Source organism: Talpa occidentalis, unplaced genomic scaffold (genome assembly GCF_014898055.3).
Source record: "Talpa occidentalis isolate TD23 unplaced genomic scaffold, MPIMG_talOcc4v2.1 talOcc4.10, whole genome shotgun sequence".
NCBI lineage: Eukaryota > Metazoa > Chordata > Mammalia > Eulipotyphla > Talpidae > Talpa > Talpa occidentalis.
Genome location: NW_023600993.1, coordinates 34,324,762 through 34,346,683, shown reverse-complemented (window position 1 = coordinate 34,346,683; position 21,922 = coordinate 34,324,762). Strand labels below are relative to the sequence as shown.

The 21,922-nt window shown below is 39.8% G+C and overlaps 1 protein-coding gene across 4 annotated transcripts in view; it reads right to left on the bottom strand.

Annotated features, from left to right (window-relative positions):
• The window catches only part of ARIH2 (ariadne RBR E3 ubiquitin protein ligase 2), a 49,839-nt gene that overhangs the window by 11,115 nt on the left and 16,802 nt on the right, over positions 1-21,922 (bottom strand). For 2 of the 4 annotated variants that reach the window (XM_037528772.1, XM_037528779.2), the window contains exons 4-6: positions 4,709-4,776; positions 1,690-1,753; positions 108-258 (exon numbers count right to left, since the gene is read on the bottom strand). In XM_037528772.1, the coding sequence (XP_037384669.1) occupies positions 108-258; positions 1,690-1,753; positions 4,709-4,776 (283 nt within the window). Of the gene's footprint in view, positions 1-107; positions 259-1,689; positions 1,754-4,708; positions 4,777-17,931; positions 17,978-21,922 lie in introns of those variants that run through there. The other 2 variants (XM_054693929.1, XM_037528793.2) reach the window with 2 other exon arrangements.

Sequence of the window (21,922 nt, the reverse complement as noted above, 5' to 3'; positions counted from 1 at the left end):
TCAATCAGGCTCAGAAGAAAACACTCAGTTGACCTGAGTACCCAAAAGGACAGAGATGAAGATAAATACTTCATGCCAACTTTTTACAAATTCTACAACAGACTCACCAACACCCACGCCGTCCTTGACAAGTACTGAGCAGTGCTGTTCCCAGCAGCTGCGGCAAAACTGGTGCTGACAGGCCAAAGAGAGTAGGTTTTCTTTCCGTACAAACTGCATACACACTGCACAATGGTGAGGGGGATGGGCTGTGGGGACCTGGGGAGAGAGAGGCAGAGCCATAACAGGCATGGGAGGATCCTGACCCTGTAACAGTGTTAGAACTCACTGCAATGCGTGGATTCTACAAGTCCTAAGATTTCTAAGCAGAGCATTTATCAGGAAGGCTTCCTGAAGGGCTGGATTACAGAATCACTAGGATTCTGAGAGGCAGAGAGAAGGCTGAAATGAGAATTTACAGTGACTTATAAAACTGTCAGGCTGAAAAGCTCAGGATTTCAGAATTGGCAACAGAATCATACAGTCCAACTTCTTTTAATAGCTACTGAGTTTCTTTTGTAAATTGCCACCATTCAGCACAGCACAGGGTTGTCTCTCAAAAGTACTACAAACCTAGTCACAAAGGTTCTTACAGGCTGAGCATGTAATAGCCTCTAATAGCTCAAAGTACAGTTTTACTTGTCAAGGACAGTGGTTTTCCCATATCAATATGCCCCAAACAAAAAATATGGCTTTTACCAAGTTCATCCTTACCATATCAAAAAGATGTGACATACAATCGATCTAGAGGTTGAGAAAGAGTCCTACTAGGGAAGAAACTCTTCTAGGATACGAACACGTAACTTTAAATTATGAATTCCAAGGTACACAAACTCACAAAGAAATCCAGTCAAAACTACAAACCAACAGAAAAGTCCACTACAAGTTTACACAAGCTTTTTGTTAGTTCCTAGGAATACAAAAAAACAATTTGAGGAAAAAGACTATGTTCTCATATTTATCCAGTATGTCCCTGAAACTTTTACCCCTTAGAGGCTACAAACGTTATATGGTGATCAGAGCCTTAATTCTCCCTCCTGAGAGTTTTTTGACATGACCCTCGTTCATTCAGCAAATATTTGTTGAACTCCTTGGTACACTGAAAACTGCCATGCATTGTAAGACACAGTTCCTATTCTTAAGGTACTTATAGTCTGATAGGGGATTGAAAAGTTACGAGTGAATCACAGCAACGTATTTGTGAAGGATTAAAGATATAACTAGAGATGTTTGGAAAGGAGTCATCATAGGAGACAGGTTTTATGACAGGCAGCTTGCATCTGGGTCTATAAAGGTGAATTCCATTCCTATAAATAGAGATAGCCTCTGGAAATTAGAGGCCAGGGAAAGCACAAGCAGTAAAAAGTCAGCTTGAGAACACCAAGGAACCCTTCAGGAATGGCGTGCAGGCTGTTAGCACAGAGGAAGGCAAAGCTGGAGAGAGCCTTGATTCACTGGCTGTGATTTACTCCTCATTGATGAGGTAATTTTTCAAACTACAATGGAAATGGAAATTAGTTATACAGTTGAACAAATACCTTGGGCATATTATACTATAATAAACAAAACAAGATCTCTTTCAGTAACACTGTAAACCACACGAGAATCAGGTACATTAGGAGAAGCTTCGCTCAAGCAGGAGACACTTACATGTTTTGATGGATTGGGCTGAACTTGAGCTTCAACAAGGAGTTGTGCAGAATTAGACTTGTATCTACAAAACAAAATAAAGGGAATCAGAAAGTGAAGACATTTTTGCCTCTGAACAAAAATAGGATAGATCAACATGTGTTGTGGTCATACTGAAGTGTCTTTGTGTCTAATTTTCTTCTCACAGAACCAGGCTTCCTTTTACCTTGGTACAAATATTTTGTTCCCTTTCAATTTTTTTAGTTCTCAACTGGTATGAAAATAAAACCCTACTTCAAATGCACTGAACTGTAAAGAAAAATACTTATGCAGGACCATATCTACTTCAAACCCTTTTTGAAAATATAGACATCACATATCTCTATGTCTTAGGAATAGGGAAGGATTTAAGACAAGGAAAAGTCTGACAAATTATGCTACATTTAAGAATTTCAGTTCATCAGAAGACACCATAAAGTGGTCACTAAGTTATAAACTGAAGTGAATTCAACACAGGCCCAACTGGCAAAGGACTGATAAACAGAAAATAAAAACTCCTGAAAGTGTATTTGAATAAATAAAGTAACTTTAAAAATGGGCAAAAGACATTAACGAGCATGTCACAGAAGAGGAAGCACAAATGGCCATTAAATATGAAAAGAGGCTCAACCTCCTTAACAATCTGGGACATTGAAATGAAAAGACAAGTACCATTTACACCCACCAACAAAATGCAAAACTTTGAGTCTGACAGTGTCAGGAACATTCAAACATCACTGGTGGGCATGCAGTATGGTGCAATCATATTCGAAAACACTTTGGTATTATCTAGTAAAGTTATAGGCCAGCAATTTATTTTCTAGCCTTAACCCTAAAAAAATTATGTGACACTAGGAGTTTTACATACAAGAGTTTTCAGAGCTACATTATTATAATAGCAAAAAACTAAAAACTCACAAATGGCTTTTAACAGGAGGATAGGATATCAAAATATGCAAACTTGTTAATTTAAAAAGTTGAAAAACATATACAGTATGATTCCATGTCTGTCTATAAAATTCTAAAAGCATACAAACCTGAAAGATACATAAGTTAGAATAAATAAGAAAATGATCAATACCAATCCCGTTAGAAAGTAAGGAGGAATTGTGGTCAAGCAGAGACCATGACCATGGAACTCTGAATGAAGGTCAGAGAGTTTCCTAATTGGGTATTCTCTTTATTCTTTAAAACCTATGTCTGTCTGGGGCCTCCCCGGTGGCGCAGCGGTGGAGCGCTGGGTTGCGAAGCTGCCCGCAGCCTCTGCAGCTCCGGTTCGATTCCCGGCTGCTCCCTGGCCACTGGAGGAGGGTCCCACATGGCGTGCAGACCTCTCCTGCTGCCCACTGCTCCCCTCAGCAGTGTACTTTGGTCCTTCTGCCTGCTCTGCTCCCAGCTCTGGCTCTGGTGAATTCTCTCACCCTCCTGCGCTTCTGACTGTACCCAGTGCTTGTATAAATAAATCTTTAAAAAAAAAAACAACAAAAAACCTTTGTGTTTCCCCCCACCTCACTTTCTTTTTTTTTTAAGATTTATTTTTTATTTATACAAGAGCAGGGGTACAGGCCAGAGGTGCCAGAGGTGAGAGGATTCACCAGAGTGGGGAGCAGAAGAGGCAGACAGACGGAAAGCACTGCTAAGGGGAGCAGCAGGCACAACAGGAGAGGTCTGCCGTGACATGTGGGAATCTCCCTGGCTGGCCGGAAATCGAACCCACGCTGCAGAGGCTGTGGACAGCTTCATAGCGCTGCGCTCAATACGCTGCGCCACTGAGGAGGCCCTCACACTTACTTTTTTTTTATATTCCCCATACAATTGCAACCCCCCCCCCCGATTTTGACCCCAATCCCTCCCTCTCCACCCCAAAGTGTGTCTCTGGTTCATAGTTGTTTCACACTTACTTTTAAAAAGGAAGTATTTTATAATAAAAATTTAATCCTTTTCCAGAAAGGTGTATGACATAAATAAATTTAAAAATAAAAATATGCAAATTGAGGCCTCCCTGGTGGTGCAGGGGTAAAAGTCTCAGTACTATCAAGCGATCGCCAGCCACTGCAGCATGAGTTTTTGAACCCCGGCCAGGGAGCTAACCCATATAGCAAAGCAAACCTCTCTTGTCTTGCCCGCTGCTCCCCTCAAAGCAGTGTATTTCAGTAGATCTGCCTGTTCTGCTTCCCACTCTGTTTCGGTGAATCCTCTCACCCCTCTGCACCTCTAGCCCACATGCCAGTTCTTGCATGCATAAATAAATAAAATAAAATCTTTTTTAAAAAGCTCATTTAAAAAAACACATGTAAACCAACAATACATCAGTTAAACGAAAACAATTATCATGTGGCAATACAAGTGTTACCTAAAGCCCAGGTAAATACATTACCGGGATACCAAGAATCTGAGCAGGGAACAATTGTGTCTTCATATACAAGATTTCCTTATTTTACCTAGTCAGGATGCCTTCTTCAATTATTTTTTATTCCTAGTTTTCACACTAGCATTTTTTTTTTTAAAGATTTTATTTATTTTTGCGTAGAAGAACTAGGGTGTAGGCCAGACTTGCAGAGGGGTGAGAGCTCTGGTACTGGAAGTGGGTAGTAAACTGGCAAACCTTTTCTGAAGGTAATATGTATGTTATGCTTCATTCCTCACTTCATGTAGACAAAAGAAATAACTAGAGACGATGGCAAGAGTTATTTAGAAAGGCACTAGCTAAAAATTAACAATGGCACACAAATTGTCACTAAATGCCCTGTTCAACATTAGGAGTTTGGGAAAAGTATAGAATATCTATGTGAAGGAATACTTGCCAGCATTAAAAATGGGGTATAATGTTGAAAACATGAGGAAATGTTCCCAATATATTGAGAGGGGAAAAGGATAAACAACATGACCCAGTGTTTTAAAAACACAATATACATATTGTAAGGACAGATTCCATCACTGGTGGTGGGCAGAGAGGAGCTATGTATGGGAGATGCCTTCTCTCCTCCCCCAAACACCTTACCTGTCCAATATCTCTGTGACTTGCCAGTGGAAATTAACTAATATAAGTTTAGCAACTGAATGAGATACCTAGAAAGGAGAAAGAAAAAAATATATATATAACTGTAGTTTCTTACAGAGTACTCCACATTTTGAGAAATGTATACAGTTGTGTCTATACCAGGCCCAGGCTTGATTTCCAAATTCTTTTCCATGGTTCTACTTTTTGTTCTTTTAAGTTCCTCTTACAATATCAGGGGTTTCATGGATCTCTTGATTTTTCTCTTTGTTTTCCTCAACAACCCTTCCAATAAATTGGTTTGATTTGAAACCACCCCATCCACAGAAAATAACCCAATGCCTAAACTAAGCAAAAGAGCTATGGATTCCTGAATAGGCTACATGACCTCTCAAGCTGCTGTCGGACAACACACTTGGGAAGTCACCTCTAATTAGACCTGTTACTTGCAGAAAATGTCCAATCTTGTATTCTCCTATATAAACCCTGCAAACAAGACTCCCCCAACTCCCTCCTTTTTTTTTTTACTGCAAGAATAATTAAAAAATCTGTGGGCAATCTTTCTGGCCCTTATATTCTCTTAGGGGACATTTAAGGCAAATTGGTTATGGTTATCAAAGAGCCTTAATAGGTGCTTTAAGTTAGCAATTCTACTTTTGTAAATTCTTCAGTAATGTTCAAAGATATGTGCACTACAGTGTTATTTACAAGAGCAAAAAATTAGAAATAATTGTCCAAGAGAAAGGAACTAGATAAATAATGCATGGCAGATCCATGAAATGGACGACTATGCAGCCAGTGAAAAGGATGTTGCAGAAGTAAATTCAATGAAAAAGAAAGATGCTCACATTTCAAGTTAGGTTAAAGAAGATAATCACAAGATAGCATGTATATGTTATATTCGAGGCATTTTGTTAATGGGGGTGGAGGAAGGTAAGCTACTTACAAAACAGAATATCCTGAGTGTCAAGACTGGTATGTCACTCAATATGTCTAGAGGCCTACATAAGGCTTCCCCAGATAATACCACACAGCAAGAGGGTGCTACTGTATCAAGGAGAAAAGAGGAGAGCACTTGTGGTTAGGAGTGAAGAGATCATACACTGGATTCGGTACTCTGTTCAGTGGAGTTAGTCTTTCAATAGGAGCTACCAAGGACCTGTAAGGTACAGCATACCTGCTACACTGATACAATTGCAGGGGAGAAAATATATAGTGACCAATACATGAGCCCTGTTCTTAGAACTCAAGTCATTCCTAATTCAGAATTAGTATCAAAGACTGTGCAGTTTCTTTCTGTTCTATAACCCAGGTACATCTGGAGAAAATAAGAACTTCAGTAAGGGCTGAGACTTCAGTTACCTTCCCTGCAAGGTAAGAAACATCTGCCAAAGTACACTGCTATATTTTCTTACTGAGGCCCACAGACTTTAGGTCCTGGACTCTTGAATTATATAGCTGACATTTCTTCTAACTGCATCAAAACTATTTGTCCACAATAGAACACTATCACAAAGTGAAAATAAATAAAACATTTAGTTTATACTTAAGAACTGCTTGAATGTAGCTTTTGATTACAAATATTTTTTAAAAAACATGATAGTGACACTTTTTTTTTTTTTTTTTTTTTGATAGTGACACTATTTTTGGATGAGTTCCTTGTTGGAACTTTTTCTGTCATTTCTTACTCAATTAGGCCTACTCAGCCTTACACCCAACTGCTTTCTGTCCTGGTTTCTAAATGTTCCACCACGCAGTGTCTACCAGGTCTCAGCATAGGCACTCCCCACCCGGAAAACACAGAGGAGTCCTAGCCATGTACAGCAGTCACTTTCATAGATAGTTTTAAAGAACTGGAGTCAGGTTGCCTCTCACCAATCCACATAATCCAGAATTTAACTCAACACAGAATTCAATATATATATTAAGCACACTCAATACAAACTGATCATTTCATTTTTAATCTGTGGAATTTTAGAACCTTCCTGAAGAAACAGAATTTTAACACTATACCTGGTGATTCCTTGATCTCAATATTACCAATAGCAGCAACAAACCTTCAGAATTAGCACACCAGGTGCAGTTAGTAGAAAACAACACAGCCCTCTGTTGAAACTGAAAATTTTATTAAAGGTCTCAGTAAAGGCACTCCCTACCCAAAAAAACACAGAGGAGTCCTAGCCATGTACAGCAGTCTAAGTCCACAAGTCCACTGATGAGTAACTCAGAATATCCTAGAGGAGGAGATTCTGGGGAGAAAAGAAAATGTGAAGGGTGCATGTAGCACTTTATAAAAGGAACAGGCAAGTGGTATGAATCTATTCTTTTAGTGCCAACAGCCACCAATATATCAATATATACAAGACAGTAAGCACACATGTCTCAGCTGTACACACCTCCCACCAGCCTTCTGCAGGAGGCACTACTGTGATTCCCACATCACAAATGGGAATGTAAGAACTGCCCATATTATATTGATAGTATATTATAGACACAGTGATTCTTTCCCTTAATAATTCATTATAGGGCCTCCCCGGTGGCGCAGCGGTTGAACGCTGGGTTGCGAAGCTGCCCGCGGCCTCTGCGGCGCCGGTTCGATCCCCGGCTGCTCCCCTACCACCGGAGGAGGGTCCCACATGGCGTGCAGACCTCTCCTGCCGCCCGCTGCTCCCCTCAGCAGTGTACTTCGGTCCCTCTGCCTGCTCTGCTCCCCGCTCTGGCTCTGGTGAATTCTCTCACCCTCCCGCACTACTGACTGTACCCAGTGCTTGCATAAACAAAACAAACAAACAAACAAACAAACAAACAAATAAATAAATAAAGCATGCCTCTATTTAAAAAAAAAATAATAATTCATTATAAACCTGAAAGAATTCTGAGATATTAACTTATGCAACAATGCACTTCACCCAGTAAAGGACACCAGGGAAGATCCTTAGGGAAGTCAGGTTCCAAAGGTTCTCTGAGCAAAAGCAGCACAGAAGTGGCGTGCCTAGAATTCATGCTAAAAAGTATTATCAGGGCCTCCCTGGTGGTGCAAGCACAGGACTGTGAAGCTATCCACAGCCTCTGCAGCACGAATTTAATCCCTGGCCAGCAGACCTCTCCTGACTGGCCCACTGCTCCCTTCAACAGTGTATTTCAGTTAGTCTGCCTGTTCTGCTTCCCACTCTGTTTCTGGTGCATCCTCTCACCTCCACCTCCCCCACCACCCCGCACCTCTGGCCTGTACCCCAGTTCTTGTCTAAATCAATCAATCAATCTTTATTTTTTTTTAAAGTATTATAAGCAGGCAGGTCATCTCCTCCCTGATTTAGATCATAGGAAAAATAAGGCAGTACACCCAAGCCCCCACCAATTTCCTAGAGGAAGTGACTTCAGGTAATTTGTAGGCAGCAACAGATTGGGGGAGCAGCCAATACTTAACCCACCTTCAGCAGGAGGGCCAGGACAAATGATATGGACATTAAAACATTTAAGATAAAATTCTTGTCTTAAGAATATAATACCTATTGGGCCTCCCTGGTGGCGCAGTGGTTGAGCGCTGGGCTGCGAGGCTGCCCGCAGCCTCTGCAGTGCCGGTTCGATCCCCGGCTGCTCCCCGGCCACCGGAGGAGGGTCCCACATGGCGCGCAGACCTCTCCTGCCGCCCGCTGCTCCCCTCAGCAGTGTACCTCAGTCCTGCCTGTTCTGCTCTCCGCTCTGGCTCTGGTGAATTTTCTCATCCTCCCGCGCTTCTGACTGTACCCAGTGCTTGTATAAATAAATAAATAAATCTTTAAAAAAAAAAAAAAAAATATAATACCTATTAGTGTTCAGTGCTCAAGGAGCCCAGCAATCCATTCTGAATCAACAATTCACAACTGAGGAAGTCAAAGTCTTCCACTCTTCTGTATGTGTTCAATTATGGAGGAAAAAAAAACTTTTTAGCAGAGCCAAGAGGAACTCTTGCCAAACTGTTTTGATCAAGAAACTACAACTGGTTAGTAGTCAGTATCATGTATTATCAAAAAGGACTTATAATGAAAAGGTCAAACCTCCAAAAGGAAAATGGGTAATCAACCTTGGAAAAGTGAGCAAACCAACCACCAACCAACTAGCAATACAAACCTAATGACTCAAGAAGAAGCATATATAGCTTTGTCATATTTGAGATAAATCTGCAGACCTGTGAGGTAAAAATAATAAGATTATAAGTCTTGTTGATTTATGAGTCCTTTTTCTATTTTTGGAAATACCAGTGGAAGACTAGAAACAAGAAACTAGGAAATTTCTTACCCAAAAATTTAGAGCACTAAGGTAATTCCATATTAATCTGAGTCTCTACTCATTAAGAAAGAAACAACCGGGGCCTCCCTGGTGGCACAGCGGTTGAGCGCTGGGTTGCGAAGCTGCCTGCAGCCTCTGCAGCACCGGTTCGATCCCTGGCTGCTCCCCGGTCACCGGAGGAGGGTCCCACATGGCGCGCAGACCTCTCCTACCGCCCGCTGCTCCCCTCAGCAGTGTACTTCGGTCCTTCTGCCTGCTCTGCTCCCCGCTCTGGCTCTGGTGAATTCTCTCACCCTCCTGCGCTTCTGACTGTACCCAGTGCTTGTATAAATAAATAAATCTTAAAAAAAAAAAAAAAAAGAAAGAAACAACCTACCATTTTTTCCATCTGAGAGGCCATAGAAGGGCTCTCTCAATGGGTATGGGTCATTATTTCCAATGTGCCTAGTCTCACCTGTAGAAACTGCAAACCCTAAACTGGTAATATCTTTGAGTCACTTTGAACATTGATAAGACTATGGGTTAAGAATAGTTATAATGCCTCAAACCACATAGGTATAAAATTTGAGAAAACAAAACAAAGAGACGTTACAATGAATTAAAATATAGATTAAACAATATGTTTTCCTCTCTCCACTCCCAATCATTCTATTCTCAAGAATCATGTTTGATAATTTATATATAATACTTTAGAAAGTTTAATAGCCTAGGGGCCTCCCCTGGTGGTGCAGCAGTTGAGTGCTGGGCTGCGAGGCTGCCTGCAGCCTCTGCAGCTCCGAGTCATTCCCCAGCCAACAGCGAGGGTCCCACAAAAAAAAGAAGAAAGTTTAATAGCCTAACTACCAAAATCAGAAGTCAAAAACCCATGGATTATTTCTTATTTTAATTCAATTTGATTCATAATTTGACAATATATTGACTTTCATTGCTGAATTTCAATCTGCTCAGAATTGCTAACAGAAGATATACTAAAGTATTCTTTATACACATAAACCAAGCAATATAAATGCACTTGTTGCCAAATTCAAAAAACTTTTCTCAAGCTTTATATCTTATTGGTAGAATCTGACACTTAAATTCCCTCTGCCTTAACACCCCGCTTGGGCTCATGTGATGAGTCTCTTATAAAACCTGTTCAGGTACTCTAAATGTGCTCTTCTACTTCCTCTCTGGAGGCATCACACTTCCAAGCTAAGATCCTTGGCCTTTTCTTTTGCCTCACTCTTCCTTACCATTCGGAATTCTGCATTTCCTAAGTATTCCCATCAGAAGAGCCTCACTGGACAAGGGAAAAGAATCCTATATTCATACACCAGTACCTACTGTCTGTATCCCTCCAGCTCCACAATCCTCAGGATAAATTTCCAGAGGCCTCCACGTAATAGTAACAGTAACTGACAATTCTTACAGAGTTCTTACATCTTGCTAGCATCCATTTCACCCTGTTTAAAACCCATTACTGTTCTCTGATGCTGACAAGGCAAACCTTAAGCTTTAGTGGAAAAGTGATCAGGATCTACCCTTGAACCATGTCCCCCTGGAGTCCATATAGTTCCCTTACTGTTCTCTGTCAAGAATGCCATGGGCAGAAGAGCTAAAAAAGAACTTCTCTAAAGAGGAAAGGCGAATAGCCAACAGGCACATGAAAAAATGTTCAGCATCACTTGCAATCAGGGAAATGCAAATCAAAACTACGATGAGATACCACCTTATGCCAGTGAGAATGGCAATTCTAGAGGAGGAGATTCTAGCAACACTAGCAACTAGCAATTCTAGCAAAACTAGCAACAACAAATGTTGGTGAGGATGTGGAGAAAAAGGAACTCTCCTGCACTGCTGGTGGCAGTGCAAACTGGTCCAACCACTATGGAGAGTTGTGTGGAGATTCCTCATCCTGCTAAAGATGGAGCTTCTTTATGACCCAGCAATTCCACTCCTAGGTATTTACCCAAAGGACACAGAAACATTAATTCCAAAGGGCACCTGCACCCCCATGTTTATAGCGGCACTATTTACAATAGCTAAGCTATGGAAACAACCCAAATGCACAAAAATAGATGACAGGATCAAGAAGATGTGGTACATGTACACAATGGAATACTACTCAGCAACCAAAAAAGATAAACTCTTGTAATTTGCAGCAACATGGATGGAGTTGGAAGGGATCATGCTCAGCAAATTAAGCCAGAAAGAAAAAGAAAAATACTGGATGGTCTCACTCATAGCAGGAATTTAGAAAATCTAAATAAGGGACCAGGAGAAAGACTAGTTATAATAAAGTAAAAGTCAAAATCAACAAGCAACTATAAGCCAGAGACACACTAGGGGAGAGTGTAGGAAGGTAGGAGGGATTATAGTCACAATAAGGGGGGTGGGAGTTGTATGGGGACTATAACCAAGATGAAAAAGCATACATTGTGCAAAAATGAAAAATGATGCAAAAATATATACATAAAAAGAATGCCATTCTTTGTAGCAAATATTTGGAAATTAAAGAACACACATATATACAACCTGTGTGTCAAAGAAGTCACAAGATAAATTAGCAAATGTTTTGAGTTACATGATAGCAACCAATATAATGCCTATGGCGAAATTTACAATTGTAAACGTTTATACTAGAAAAGAAAGATCCAAAAATCATGATATAAGGGCTCATGATAAGAAGCTAGAAGGATGACTATACTCAAAGTGAAAAGAATATAAATAAAACAGAAATAGAACAGTGAAAACCAATCATTCAAAAATTGATTTTTTAAAAGGTCAACAAAATTGATAAAAACTTCAGAACAATTACTTTGAAAAATACAAATTACCAATAACCAGGTAAAAGATTAATCCTATAAATCTTACATATTCAAAGGAAAACAGTGGAAAATTATGAACAACTCTAAGCAATTTGATATCTTAGGCGAAATTGGAAAGTTCCTTGAAAAAATATTTAACCGAAACTAACACAAAATTAAAAAAAAAATTGAATAGCCTTCCATTTTTAATACATTGAATTCATGATCAAAAATTCTCACAAAATTGGGCCTCCCTGGTGGTGCAGGGGTTAAAGTCTCAGCTATCAAGCTATTGCCAGCCACTGCAGCATGAGCTCCATAGCTAACCTACAAGGCACAGCAGACTTCTCCTGTCTTGCCTGCTGCTCCCCTCAGCAGTGTATTTCAGTCAAACCACCTGTTCTGCTCCCCACTCTGTCTCTTGTGAATCTTCTCAACCCCCATACCTCTTGCCTACACCTCAGCTCTTGTATGCATAAATAATTTTTTTAAAGATTTATTTATCTATTAAAAAAAAGATTTATTTATTTATTTATACAAGCACTGGGGGGTACAGTCAGAAGCACGGGAGGGTGAGAGAATTCACCAGAGCCAGAGCGGAGACCAGAACAGACAGACTGACGAAGTACACTGCTGAGGGGAGCGGTGGACACAGCAGGAGAGGTCTGTTGCGCCATGTGGGACCCTTGCCAGCGGCAGGTCTGCGCGCTGCAGAGGCTGCGAGCAGCTTCACAACCCAGTGCTCAACCACTGCACCACCGGGGAGGCCCTGCATAAATAAATCTTAAAAAAAAGAAAGACTAACATAACCCTGATACACAAATCTAACAAATACATAAATGAATATAGACACAAAAATCAATCCAAATATTTGAGCAAATTTTAAGTCATTAATATAGAAAAAGGATGTATCAAGTTAAGGTTTATCCCAGGAATGTTAAGACTGACCTAACATGCAAAAACCTCTTAACAAAAGAAGGGGATGGCTTGTGGGGAGAGGGCGGTGACAAATGATCATTTCAACAGATGTAGAAAACTCATCAGACAAAATCCAAATTCTTTCAAGATAAAAATTCTCAGCAAATTAGGAAGAAAAGTGAAATCTAATACAGGACATCTATACTGACGAAAAACATAAATCCAAGATCAGGAAAATGGGGGGATGACCACTTTCACCATTTCCTTTAATTAACATTATATCAGAGGCCCTAGTAGGGCAACAAGGAAAGGAGGGAAAAAAGGCAAAGTAAAAGACCTAATAAAAAACTGGGAAGAAAGCAATTGTCTCTATTCCTAAATGACTCTTTACACAGAAGTTCTTAAACTAATCTACAATACTACTACTAGAATAAATGAATTTAATGTAGTAATAAAATACAAGATAAAAAAATCCTATAGTACAAGATCAATACATAAAAATCAAATGTATTTCTAGATGGCAGCAAACAAATGAAAGCTAAAATTTTAATATATATTTCATTTAGCCCAATCACAAAAATATATAATTATAATACATACCAATTCCAACTGGACACATTTAAAACACCCAATGGTTATTACATATAGTTATAGCTACCATACCAGGTTAACACAGCTATTCACTGAACACAACAATCAAAATTAAAATCAAAACAGATCTTCTTTTGGTACAAATTAATAGTTACACTATCTGACTTCAAGACTTACTATTAAAACTACAATAATTAAGACAGTGGTCATACTGACTTAAGGACAGTCATACAGACCAATGAAACAGACTTCAAAAGTAACCTTATACATTCATGGTTCATTTTCAACAAAGATGCCACAGCAATTCAAGTGTAGGACAGTTTATGGTTCTGGAATAACTGAACACCATCACATGAAACAAAGACATGAAACACAGAATGTAGACACTTTGTACCATACTAAAATTAACTCAATAGAGTTCACAAATTTAAATATAAAATTGAAAACTTCGGTCTTCCCTGGTGGCGCCAGGGGTCAAGCACAGCACGGTGAAGTTATCCACAGCCACTGCAGCACGAGTTCTATCCCCTGCCAGCCAGGGAGAAACCCACTTGGCGAGGCAGACCTCTCCTGTCTTGCCCACTGCTCCCCTCAGCAGTCTGCCTATTCTGTTCCCCACTCTGTCTATGGTGAATCCTCTCACCTCCCGCACCTCTGGCCTGTACCCCAGTTCTTGTAAGCATAAATAAAATAAATCTTTAGGAAAAAAATTAATAAAATTGAAAACTTCTAGAAGAAAATTTCTGTGACCTTGGTTTAGGCAAAGATTTCTTATATAAGACACCAAAAGCACAATTCTGAAAGAAAAACATTTATAAACTGAAGTCCCATCAAAATTAGACACTCTTCAAAAGACATTAGTAAGAAAACAGAGGAGACAAACCACAGATGGTGGAAAAAATAACTGCAAATCGTGTATTTGATAAAGGATTCAGAATATATTAAGAACTCATACAACGTAATGAGCAAAGAGCCAAGTTTTTAAAAATGGGCAAAAGATTTGAACAGATGCCTGACCCAAAAAAAAATAATATATGAATAGCAAATAAGTACAAGAAAATATTTATTATAACCTTAATCATTAGGGAAATACAAGATACCACTTCACACTCACTAGAATGATTATAATCCAAAAGACAGACAGTGCCAAGTGCCAGAGAAACTGGAATGTATATAAAAAAAAAAGTTACAGGGGCCTCCCTGGTGGCGCAGCGGTTGAGCGCTGGGTTGCGAAGCTGCCCGCGGCCTCTGTGGCGCGGGTTCCATCCCCGGCTGCTCCCCGGCCACCAGAGGAGGGTCCCACATGGCGCGCAGACCTCTCCTGCCGCCCGCTGCTCCCCTCAGCAGTGTACTTCAGTCCTTCTGCCTGCTCTGCTCCCCGCTCTGGCTCTGGTGAATTCTCTCACCCTCCCGCGCTTCTGACTGTACCCAGTGCATGTATAAACAAAGCAAACAAACAAACAAACAAAATAAATAAAACATGCCTCTATAAAAAAAAAAAAGTTACAAAACTTATCTAATGCTAGTGGGAATGTAAAACAGTAAAGTCACTTCAGTGAATAGTCTGGCAGTTTCTGAAAACATTAAACACACACTTACCATTGCTATGACCTAGCAATCTACTCCCAGATCTATACCTGAGAGAAATGAAAAAACATGTCCATATAAAGCCCTGATCATGAGTGGTCATAGCAGCATATTTCTTATAACAGTCAAAAATTGGAAACAGGGGACCTCCCTGGTGGCATAGGCGTTAAGTCTCAGTGCTATCACTGCTGCGTGAGTTGGATCCCACGCCTGGGAGCTAACGCACATATGGCACAGCAGACCTCTCTTGTCTCGCCCACTGCTCCCCTCAGCAGTGTATTTCACTAGATCCACCTGTTTGGCTCCCAACTCTGTCTCTGGTAAATCGTCTCATCCCACATACCTCTGGCCTACACCCCAGTTATTCTATAAATAAATAAATCTATCTTTAAAAAAAAAAAGGAAACTCAAATATCCATCAACAATTGAATGAATGGATGAACAAAATGTGGTATATCTATAAAACAGAAAGTTATTATTTGGCAATAAACAGGAAAGCAGTAATGACAAAAGATATAACATGGATGAACCTAAAACCATTACGCTGAGTGAAAGAAGCCATACAAAGGATTACATATTGTATAATTTCACTTATATGAAATTTCTAGAAAAGGTGAAACTATAGAGACAAAAAGATAATCAGTAGTTGCCTGGGGTTGGGAGTGGGAACTGATTACAAATTAACACAAGAAAACTTTGTGGGTAATGAAAATGCTCTGAAGTTTGGATCTTGGTGATGGTTGCACAGTTGTATAAATTTACTAAAATTTATCTAATGGTACACTTGAAAATGAGTTGAATGGAATGTAAATAATGATTCAACAAAGCTGAATAAGATAAAATTGACTGATGAAAAGTTATGATAAAGCCAAAGAAGCAAAATGTTAGCAACTGTATATCTAGATGGTAGGTAGGTTGATGCCCACAGTATAATTCTTTAAATTTTCTGTTTTAAATTTTTCATAGGCACTAGGTAGGGAAAGTCTGCCATATTTAATTACATGGCCATAACTTGCATAAACAAGTGTCACAGTAAAGGGTTAACTCTCGTATTATTGCATCAAATAGTTCACTATGACCTTTACTTACATCTCAAAATGAAAAACTGTCCTTCACAGTTTTAAAAGGTTAACTGATTATATAATAGGAATTTCAGGATAATTAGATACAGTTTCCACACAAGTCTATAATACTGATGACTTCACAACACTCTCTGGCTCTCTAACCACCTCCCAGCTTAAGTCCTTCTTGGTGTTCCACTGGATGCTCTGCTCCCAGTCTGTAGATCCCTAAGTGTTACAGTTCCACAGGGCACAATTCTCAGGCCTGCCTTCTTACACCCTGGCCTCTATGAGCAATCTCACATGTCTAAGTCTAGGTTAGTGTGAATGCATACCCCAAAGATAAGTATTCCTCTTATTTTTCCTAGGAGTTGGAGGAGGGATTGTGATTGATCAAAGTGGGGAAAGGAGGCAAGTAGGTGTATAAATTTCATCAGATTGCAAAGTGCCTGTAAGTCTAGGGTGGCCCAAAGGTTTTCAGAGTCAAAGATGAGGTTAGATCAGAGGCCCTGCCTTTTCCCCCTCTTTCCTTTGCCCTCCAACCTGTCCCACAACCAGTCAAGAGTTCTGAGCAGCATCCTTTCTAGCTTGAAAGCACTGAGGGTTCACCTCTGTTGTCATTTACCCTGGACGTGCCCTTCATTATCAATCTGATTTAGCCTTGTTTTGCCATTGCATTTACAATCTCAGATGGTTTCCAGATCTTTATTTCAGGAAGCACTGAGCTATAAGCATGTCAAAAAAGACTCTGCTGCTGGCAATCACTATTTTCCAAAGGTCACAGGCAAACACTTTTTGTCATCCTCTATAGTCTGTGTCTGCGGCAGACTTCAAAAGTTAGTTCCCTGACACAGGTCTTCAAAACGTGCTCAATCATCACTTGTGAACAGATACCTAAAAGACTAGACAGCTCCTGGAGAGTTCTTTCTGGTTCTGTGCATGCATGTGTAGGTTTAAACAAAGAATGTAGTTAGTGTGCTACACAATTCTTATCTGCTTCATAAGCAGGGCTGGGGATAGGGACCAAGAGAAATTCAGGATACGGGCCAAGGATGCTAAGATTTTCTCAGACATGTAGTGAAGTATTTATGAATGCTTTAGCCACTGTTGCCAGCAAGTAGTTCCTGACATGGTTAACAGCAAGTAAGCCTACAACTTCAGTTATTTCATTAGCTAACCTAATGAAACAGTCTCACTATTGGCCAGGAAGGGAGACCACTGTGATAAAATTTTTTGAATTGTGTGGCCTCTGATCCTTTCATTATAAGAAGACCGCCACAGGACTTCAGGAGCTTAGATAAAGAAATTCAAGCAGTCATTTGGTTATCAGTTTTTAACTTTAGCAATATTGTGACTTGCTCTATGTTTCACCTGTATTGTGTGGATTTCCTTCATTAGGTTCCAAAGCAGAAAGCAGACTGCTAAAATAATATCTGAAACCGCAGGTCCTCAAGTCCACCTGAAGTTTGTGCCAGCCACAAGTTTCTGGTTTCTACCAAGCCCTTCCCTCTTCCCCCAAATTCAAGTAAGTCTCTATCAGAATTTTATATTAATCATTGGAATAAACATTCCAATATGTGATCACCTGACCACAAAGAACTTAAAATACCTGCTACTGAAGGAAAAATTAAGAACATATGACATTCACTACCCTTCCTAATATAGAGCCAACATCTATCATTGGGAAAAATGTCAGAGTTTCAGGAAATTTAAAAGTTACTACTTGACCTCCCAGAGCACTTGGATAGTATATGTTTATTATTCAAAATAGTATACAGAACATGCAAATTTTATACATGGTTCAAGGCACACATGAATAGCCTCTGCTCCTGACAACGGTTTTCCAAGAAAACCCATTAGTATAGTCCACTGCTTCTTCTTCATGTTTTTAGCCTCCTATAGCTGGTTCAAGTTGTCCAGCCCTCAAAGACAAGTTAATAACCCAGATTTTTTCCCCCAGAAAAAAGAAATCCAGCAGCCCACCAAAACTGTCACCAGCCCTTCCCACACTTACCAGTGCCATAGGGAGGATGCAGCTGATGGCAGTGAGCATCAACGGCCTGAAAAAATACAGGTGGTAGTTTCAATTTTTATTTAGAATTCTTACTTGCCAACTGCCTGAAATCTCTTAAGGCTACAAGAATGGGTCTCCATGCCTCAGCCTGTGTTAAGCCACTTCGTGGTCCAGTCACATTTGTTAACAAACACTAGTGGTCATTCACTAAAAAGCAGAGATGAAGGAAAGGAAAGAACTGTGGGGCCAGATTCTTGGGTCTGGGGCAGAGAGGGACATGACACAGGAAAACTGCCTAAGGAGATCAAGATGGATGGATTCAAGTCTTGGCAGGAAAGTGAGAGGGCAATGAAAGGATAAGAGGAAGAAACAAGGCTCAAGTACAAAGGAGTAGCTGAACACCAGCTTAAGATGGGGCAAAATCAGCCAGCAGTGGTAGTGGGGTTCCCGAGGGCCTCTGACCTTTCTCATGGTTTATCTCCTAAAGTCTAATCTTAGTGTTGGGCAACCACTTTCCCTATGCTTCACACCTACATATTCCCAGACTCAAAAAGGTCAACTCTCTAGCACCTGATCATAACATTGCTTCCTTTCAGTTTTTCTTTTCAGGTTTCCATGAGGGAGGCCAATGGTAACTGAAGCAGCCCACGTTATATGTGCTTTTAAAAACCTGATTAAAAAAATAAAAATTTGGGACCTCTCTGGTGGCGCAAGGGGTTAAGATGCAACCTACGAAGTTATCTGCAGCCACTGCAGCAAGAGTTTGATCCCCGGCCAGGGAGCTAACCCACATGGCGCAGCAGACCTCTCCTGACTCGCCCGCTGCTCCCCTCAGCAGTGTATTTCAGTCAATCTGCCTGTTCTGTTCCCCACTCTGTCTCTGGTGAGTCCTCTCACCCCCCAAAATGCTGGCCTGTACCCCAGTTCTTGTGTGTATAAGTAAATAAATCTTGAAAAAAAAATAAAAAATTGAAGATTTTTCTCTAGTCTAACCTTAATTTAGCCCTGTTACGGTCTCTGATGATTAAAATCAATGCCAAAAAAACCTCCAAAGACTTCACTAAGTAAAAAATTACTTATGAAAAATATAATAAAGTGAAAACATGAATGTCATAATTCCTTGACCTTCACAAAAGTGAAGATTATAATGAAATCCATGTACTGATCACCTAGCTCCAACATCAATAGGTCTACTGTACCCGTACTGCCCACTACCCCATTGAGAAGCACACCCCAGTCAGCATATATTAGAGAGTGCATTTCAGTGAAAATCATCTGGGAAGTACTTAGTACAAAAGGCTGTTTACAGCCCCTTCTAGGATTCCAATAGTTTTCCAAGGGTATGCCATAGAGGGAGATGAATTATCATTTCAGTGAACCAAGGTCTGGTCTAATTAACTGCAGCCAAAAGAAATGCAGAGGGCAACATAGCAAGACTAAAAGCCAAGTTTACTATCATGTTCTTACAGTCATAAACCTATCTTATCCAAGATGGATTTCAAATAATGCTACTTTGAGGAGGCATGGGAAGAGTGGTATCAAGTATCATCTAGGCAGTACCACCCAGGTCCCACCCTCTCTTCAGGGGTACAACTCAGACCAGCACATCTTACTGACAAAGCCACAGACTCCAACAGCATGTTTCAAATGCTGAGCTACTGCCTGCTAGCCTTAGCACACTCAAAACATATACCCCTGCTTTTGCAACCTTTGTTTATATAAAACTCCATCAATGGAAGTTCCTTGAGGGCAGATTTTTTTTTAATACAATTTCCTTCTCTGCCATACTCAAGCACCAGAACAGTGCCTGTGCCAGCACTAGGTTCTGCATGATAATACTACCCTCTGCTTGTCTCCTGCAGTGTCTTCTCAAGTCACTGCACATCCATACCCTCCCTACTCCAGAGCCCAAGGAGGCATTAAGGTCTTCCAAACCCTCAGAGGATGCACAATCCAGCAGGAGAGGCCACATACAGTTTCTCTGAGGAAGGTTTAAAAAAGTGAAAAGGAGAGAGGGGTAAGAGGTCTTCTGAGGAGTACAGAAAAGTCAGAGATGCTGACAGGAGGTGTGAGGAGATAAAAACCAGGCAAAGGGATTAGGGGGAGAGAGGGGAGCAACAGGAAGGGGTTCAGGCTGGCATCTGGAGAAGTCACTTCAGTTTTTCAGAGCAAGATAAGGTGGTACTTTTAGTGGATATGAAAATTCACTAAATTTTTAAGAAATATGAAGAAGTGAAAAGGTTTTGTTTATTTATACCTCCTTTCTCATCATTTTATAAAAGGAGTGGACAAAATCCAAAGGAAAAGAGATCTCTGTTACAATAGAAATCAAACTATTTTCCCCCCATATTTCCTAACATCTACCTGAAAGTTAAAATAGCAGCAGACACTCAGGAAACATTTGTTTATAGGGATCAGCAAACTCTTGACCTATCCCATTTACCAGTCAACAAAATAATCAAATGGCTTGGAAAAAGTACTTTGATGGAAAGGAACACCAACCACCACTCCATTCCATTCCGCCGCCACCAATCTCCCTGCTCCCCACCCACTAGTCTTCCTATCCAGCAGAAATCTCTATGAGTCATTTGTCTAGGTTCTTCTGGTTGTTACCAACAATACTGAGTATGTTCATAATGCTCCACCAGACTCAGCTTACTTAAGCCATCTCCTACATCCCTCGTTTCCAAGTCCCAGCTTTTATTTAAATCACTATTTTCAGTTTCTCTATCAATTACCTTTATAACTCTAAGATTACTGTTTACAGGACAGGATTGCATTTACTTCCCTATGGTTCCAATGTCACTGCTGTTGGACACTGGAGAATATTAACATATTAGGCACATACATATTATTCAGTTGCCACCAATTACTTATACTTGTGCCATATGTTTGCTTTATATTTGGCTTTTGATTTTTTTCTGTTTTTCTGCTTTGTATGGGAATTTAAATTCACCTGCTCTTTGTAAGCAGCTCTATGGTTTCTTCACCATATCCCAACAAATTTCTAGCTTCTTCATTCTCCCTCTAGTTTAGAACCTACCCTATTCCTATAAAGAAATTTTTCCTTGAATCCCACCAAAATTCTATTCAAATTTGGGTTGACAGCTTTCTAAGCCTATTGTACGGGGTACATAGGACTCTTCATTGGACCACCAGGTTATAGCGCATCCATTTCTTAAATTCCTTATTTTCCTCTTTTTTTGATTTTCATCTTCAAGTAACTACTTCAGAAAAGGTATAAGGGAGTAAGTTTTGGATGTCATTATACACCTGAATATGCATTCATTGTGCAATGACAGAATTCTATGTTTAAAACTATTTTTCCTCAGGATTTTAAAGACAATTGCTTCATTGTCTTCTAGTTGTCACTACTACTGATGAGACAGCTGATTTCCTTTTATTTTTCCCCAAGAAAACCCAGTATATCTTCATGAAAATTGTTAGGATTTTCTCTCAATCCTGTTTTTCTGAAACTTCACAGTAATAATTCCAGCAGTGCATCTTTATTGTTTTGGGAAAGGGTAGACTCTGTAAATATGAAGAGTGCCCCCTCTTTTTAGTTATAAGAAATTTTCATTTTCATATGCTTTTTAAGATTTTCCTCTCTTCAATTTTTTGTTCTTATTTCCTAGAAATTCCAGAAATGTTGGATCTCTAAATTGATCCTCTATATCTCTTTTTTGTGATATATATATATATATATATATATATATATATATATATTTTTTTTTTTGCCTGTGCTTCGGCTTTATATTAAGAGAGCTTGATTTTTTCCCCCTTTATCTATCTACAGAGCTTTTTTTTAACTTGGCAAACTTATAATTCACTTTCATAATCTCTTTTTATTTTCTGATTGTTTCTTTCTGATGGTATCTCGTTTTATGGATGCCAATGTCATGAGCTCTAAGTAGTACACTTTTAAAAATAAAATTATGTATTGATTTGTTTCAGCTAAGGTCAATTTTTCTGTTTCTTTTTCATTTTTGCA